The sequence below is a fragment of the Azolla caroliniana genome, unplaced genomic scaffold (assembly GCF_043228905.1).
Source record: "Azolla caroliniana isolate FFs.n. ecotype wild unplaced genomic scaffold, voAzoCaro1.0.p SCAF_12, whole genome shotgun sequence".
NCBI lineage: Eukaryota > Viridiplantae > Streptophyta > Polypodiopsida > Salviniales > Salviniaceae > Azolla > Azolla caroliniana.
Genome location: NW_028230447.1, coordinates 3,620,177 through 3,626,176, shown reverse-complemented (window position 1 = coordinate 3,626,176; position 6,000 = coordinate 3,620,177). Strand labels below are relative to the sequence as shown.

General features: G+C 40.1%; 1 protein-coding gene across 1 annotated transcript; it reads left to right on the top strand.

The window, feature by feature from the left end:
• The first annotated feature begins 1,258 nt into the window (after positions 1-1,258).
• On the top strand, positions 1,259-3,195 carry LOC147856850 (putative F-box/LRR-repeat protein 8). The gene has a single exon (XM_087328733.1). It carries the CDS (start codon positions 1,462-1,464, stop codon positions 3,040-3,042), a length of 1,581 nt encoding a protein of 526 aa, XP_087184859.1. The 5' UTR covers positions 1,259-1,461; the 3' UTR covers positions 3,043-3,195.
• Positions 3,196-6,000: the final 2,805 nt, after the last annotated feature.

Here is a 6,000-nt window from a genome sequence, read left to right as displayed (position 1 = left end):
TGTTTTAGCTCTAAGATATACCTACCTAGTCTCTTTACATCTGGGGTATCTAATAGTTTGGAGAGGGTGGGAGAGGGTCCTAATATGTCTTGGTATTCCACTCGTATCTCGGCATAAGTTGGGCACTTGCATGTGAAGTGATGATACTCATCCTCTATCTCTATGTGCCACAACCTACATAGCCTTTCCTCCATAGGGACTCTATTAGCCCGACCATTCTCAATCTCAAGTTGGTGAGATGATATCCTAAGTTGTCCAATGGCAACCCTTAGTGCATTTGATAAGAATGTATCTAGATATCTTGGTCGTGTAATAAAACCTAACTGAGAGAAGTGCAAGAAGTGTTCCTTATAGTACAACATTTTTTAGATGGGAGTGGCTCTCGTGGGGTGATCCATTTATATCGAGTGTAAATTTGCCATATTTCTTGGCGTACCACTTTATTACGGACTATGTACGTGTGTGTTTTGTGTTTGTGTAGAGATAGAAAGAGACAGAGTGTACAGTCTCTGTGTATGTGTAGAGATAGAAAGAGACAGAGTGTACAGAGAAAGAGAGAGAGAGAGAGAGTGTGTGTGTTTGTGTAGAGATAGAAAGAGACAGAGGGTAGAGAGAGAGAGAGTGTGTGTGTGTGTGTGTTTGTGTAGAGATAGAAAGAGACAGAGTGTAGAGAGAGAGTGTGTGTGTGTGTTTGTGTAGAGATAGAAAGAGACAGAGTGTAGAGAGAGAGAGAGTGTGTGTGTTTGTGTAGAGATAGAAAGAGACAGAGTGTAGAGAGAGAGAGTGTGTGTGTGTTTGTGTAGAGATAGAAAGAGACAGAGTGTAGAGAGAGAGAGAAAGAGAGTGTGTGTTTTTGTGTAGAGATAGAAAGAGACAGAGTGTAGAGAGAGAGAGAGAAAGAGAGTGTGTGTATGTGTTCAAATCGAGACATTCCGTGAACAAAACCATTCCTTCTATCTCTCTGTCTCTCTGTGTCTCTGTCTGTGTGTGTGTGTGTCTCTCTGGTGTCTGCGTCCTGTTTAGGCTTACAGAATCTTGTCCTTTCAAATCCCTTCTTTAGTCTTTCCTCTTCTGTTTCTCGCCTCCGTGCACCGCGCCTCGTGAGTTTTGTCTCTAGTTTGTGAGTACAGGCTCTGTTCTGCCTGTGCAAATGAGCATGGGCATGGGCATGGGCATGGGTATATAGTCTGGTGCATGCATACATGCATATGGATGCAATATGTATGTGATGTGCATGTGGATGTGGATGTAGATGTGGACGGACGAGTATACATATGCATGCTTATGTGGTATGGGAATGTGGACATGTATGTGACAGTGGATATGGATGTGGATGTATATGCAGATGTGTTCTAAAATCAAGCGGGGAGTACGAGTACATACCATGTGTCTTTGTGTGTATATCACGTGTGTTTCCTCCTCTGGGCCTGGATCCCTCCACCAGATCCTTTAGACCAAGCTATGGGTCAAGGAGCTTCCAGCATTACATGTGCTTCTAGCAAAGATTACAGCCACAGCAATGATGATGAAGGTGAGCAGCAAGAAGAAGAGGAACAGCAAGTGCAAGAAGGATTAAGTGTAGCTTCTCCACCTGAGGAGGACTATACCTCATTGCTTCCAGATGAATGCCTCATGTTTATCTTCCAGAAGGTGCCCGCCCCGGACTTGAACCAATGCTCCCTCACTTGTACACGATGGCATTCTATTGAGTCTCGATCCCGCCACCGTCTCTCCCTCCATGCACATGCAGAAATCGTCCCATCCCTACCATCAATCTTGGCCCGATTTGACACCATCACAAAGCTCATCCTGAGGTGTGACCGAAAGACCCTGAGTATCACTGACAAGGCACTTGCGATTGTTGGCCGGCAGTGCGCCCATCTTAGGAAGCTGAAAATTAAAGGATGCCGACAACTCACCGATAGTGGCCTAGATCTCTTTGCCCCTCTCTCAGCGCCAACCCTTCAGAAGCTATCTCTCGGCACATGTGGTTTCGGTGCACGGGGCATCAATTCAATTGTTACTCATTGTACACTCCTTGAGGATCTAACCGTGAAAAGGCTAAGAGGGTTACTGGAAGGTCCAGCTGAGTTTATCAGGCCTGGGAGTGGCTCGATACGCAGGTTGTGCCTCAAGGAGCTTTTCAATGCACAACTCTTTGCCCCGCTGATAGCAGGTTCAAAGAACTTGCACACGTTGATGATATGTCGGAATTCTGGGAATTGGGATAGCTTGCTGGAATGTATAATCGCCGATCGCGTACCGAGCTTAGTGGAGCTTCACATGGAGAGGATACATCTAAGCGACAGAGGTTTGCATGCAGTCTCTCGATGCACAAACCTTGAGGTCCTTTATGTTGCAAAGGTGCCTGATTGCACTAACCGTGGTTTGTCGGTCGTCGCGGAGGGTTGCAAAAAGCTACGGAAGTTGCATTTGGATGGCTGGAAGTCAAATCGGATCGGTGATGATGGCCTCATTGCTATAGGTTTGAATTGTCGAGATCTACAAGAAGTTGTCTTGATCGGTATCAATGTGACAACGTCGAGTTTGAATGTAATGGCATCAAATTGCTTGAATTTGGAAAGGCTTGCACTATGTAATAGTGAGACAGTTGGGGACTCTGAACTGTCTTTCATTGCCGTGAAATGCTGCTCACTCAAGAGGCTTTGTATGAAAGGGTGTGCAATATCGGACCAAGGAATGAGGGTTCTCGTGTCAGGTTGCCCTCAGTTAGTGAAGTTGAAGGTTAAAAAATGCCGCGGGGTTACATGGGAGAGTGCTGTATGGCTTCGTGTACATCGGCCGCCTCTTATAGTTTGCCTAGATTGCAAAGATCCAAACATTGTAGATAGCAGCATGAATGTAGTAGGATTAATTGATGGTGTCAGTGAAGTCAACCCTGTGGCCTTACCGCCCCTGTGCTTGCATACACGGTCGGCCTTTTCAAAAGTGAAGTTTTCTCTGGTAGCCAGTGGAAGTTTCTTGGTGTGTAGTCTTTTGCGGTGGTCATCTTCCAAAGGCTCTAAGAGGTTAGCCATCTAAAATCTCCACGTCTGAGAAATCCCATTGTGTACTCAAAGAGGTGTTGTACATTTGTATATGTATACAGATAGATTCTCTACCTCCATGTTTTGTGCAAAGCTGATTAAAAACCTATGACAAACAGTAAATTTAAATGCAATCCAGCATTTCCTTTACTTTTGTTGTTTAATGGGACACTTCAACCTCCTTCCAACTTAAGGGTGCATTTACATAGAATAGTCAATGGTAGTATGGGTCTTTCATGTGTTATAGGTGACACATTGCAAGGCTGTTGCAGTCACACAAATGATCTAGATCCGTAACATAAATGGTCGTTTGTATCTCCAGTCGTATTGCAATAGTAAACTCTTTAGTTTTTCTTTTTACATGTGGAATTATGTGCTTAAAGCTTACCTTTCTCGTAACTAAGAGCCTAAACTTTAATGATGCATGTACATTTAATTTTTGGTAAAAACAAGAACCATGCTTTCTGTGAATCTATGATGCACATGAGCATATTTAGGTAAGTTGCTCCTAAATAAGTCAATATGTATAGATGTATATATACAACAAGTATTTCTATATATGTGTGTATATCGATGTACATATGTGTATATATATCATTGTGCACATAAATTGGTCCGTTGGTCCTTCTGTGCATTTGTAATGATGCTTCTTATAAAAATGCTTGCATTAATCCATGCATATCGACAGCATTTTCCAATGTTGTAACATGTGCAAATTTTGGATATGAATGTGTGTAACATGCATTAAATGGAAAATTTCAGAAGTATGCGTTGGATACATATGTATGTATGGGATATTTACTCAATTGAAATCTATCACGATGTAATAGTGAAGTTTCAATGATGACAAGATTCAAATGCAAATTCTCTTGACTGAAAAAGAAAATAATTCTGAGAATTATTTTATCTTGAGGACAGACTAGGCCCACTTGATGTTTAGTCCGTTGTTAAGTTTTGCTGAAGATTTGTATGATATTGCAAATGAGAGTGATATAACACAATTTTGATCAAGTATCTATTTTTTATATGAAATAATTAAAATCAAAAGAGGATGCTGTTAATACCTAAAACTAATGAACCACTTACAACAAATACCGAATCATGATACCTAAAACTCTGCAAGAAATTTATTGATGATCATTATATATGTTAATTGATTGGAATGGCAAAACATGGCTCATGATCTTTTTTACTTGATAATATGTGGGAAAGGTTAGTTATTAAAAAAGAGTCCATTTCAGACATGGCGTTTCTCTATTGTTGTTTTGGTTTTTGATTTGTTATGGAATCCATCAAATTCACATACTATACACCATTTTGTACATATAATCTGCTGGTCCTCTATGTGTTCCTTCTTTTTAGTACTAATGACACCCCAATGTTAACTCATTTGGTGTGCCACCCACACCTCTACCTCATCATTGTATCCCTTTTGTAATTTTCATGTTAATTAGAGCAACCATTTTGCTGATCATTATAAACTCAGAAAAACCTCTTGACAATCACCAACATATCATGGAAGTATTGCAACAATTATGCATGTTAATTAGTGTAGTCACAATATAGCTCCAATATCACCAACATGGCCAAGCACGTCCACCGAATGAGTAGTATTTTTCGTATTCTTTTCTGCTAGGGTTGTATCCATGAAATGACATTTTTGCGAGTTTGATGCCCTAATGAGCTTTCCTACTACTGTACAAGTGTTCATTAACTATATCTTTTATATCAAAAAGCAAGTTAATCTAGTATGAAGACAAAAAATTAGGGTTACACATGTTAGTTGAATCTCAAGAAGGCTACTGACTTCACTACACATGAGTTATCCATTTGTACGCTCTTGTGTGTTGATACACTTTACTACTCATGATTGATCCATGTGTTGGCCCTTGTGTATTGATACATTCCTAAATGTTTGCCTTTTGGAGTTACTTCTTGCGCATGGTGCAAACCTCATAACCTTGGCTTGAAAAACAAACATGTATAATTCTTGCAACACTTCCATCATACATATATTGTAGCTAGTTTTCAATTGTGAAGAAATTGATTAAGCCTACCATGGTGGCTTTACCTGAGTGTATTAATGGTCACCGTAGAAAGAACTTGTAGAAGTTACTTTTGGACTTTGAACGTTCATGATAACTTCATCAACCATAAATGAATCCCAGTTTTGGAAGAAGAACATAACGAAAGCTTTGGAAATGTCTAGCGAAATGGGAAGATATAAAGTTTGGAGGTCTATCTTTGGAAGAGGTAAGTCTAACTTAGAAAAAGCTTCCAATATTTATTATAAGAGCTATCTTAAGTGAAACATCTCTATTACTTGTACATTACACAAAAAATACTTGTATACTTTTCTATTTGATCTCAACATGTTTCATCCATTGCAAATGTCATAAGTGGGAAAGATGTTGTGGTGGATGGAATTGAGGCTCTCGAGAAATTAGAACACGTGTAATGACTAGTACCAATTTGTATCAAACATGGAAGGGTCTACTTTGGAGGACCTCATCTACATATGTACATACCCATATGTGCACATGGTGGCTTTAGGTGGGATTAAGACAAGATTTGTAGTGTTAGGTTCAAGTAAGACTTGTATGTGACTATGGATGGGTTCACTGATGATGGCATGAGTGCACATGGTGGGCTTTAGGTGGGATTACAACAAGATTTGTGGTGCTAGGTTCAAGTGAGACTTGTATGTGCCTATGGATGGCTTCATTGATGATGGCATGAATATATATGTTACTTCTATATGAAGGGGCCAAGGCCATTAGGAGTGTCTTGTAGTCTAATCAATGATTGGATGGAGGACATGTAATATTGCAAATAATGGGCTACATGTCCAAGTTTGTTACAAAAGTGTAACAAAATTTGAAGCAGTTGTCATTAACAACTGACAACGGTTTGGTTTGAACCGAACTAAACAACAAAACCACGACTTAACAAT

Excerpts from the sequence above, each read along its gene's own strand:
- LOC147856850 (XM_087328733.1), top strand. The coding sequence starts at position 1,462 with ATGGGTCAAGGAGCTTCCAGCATTACATGTGCTTCTAGCAAAGATTAC.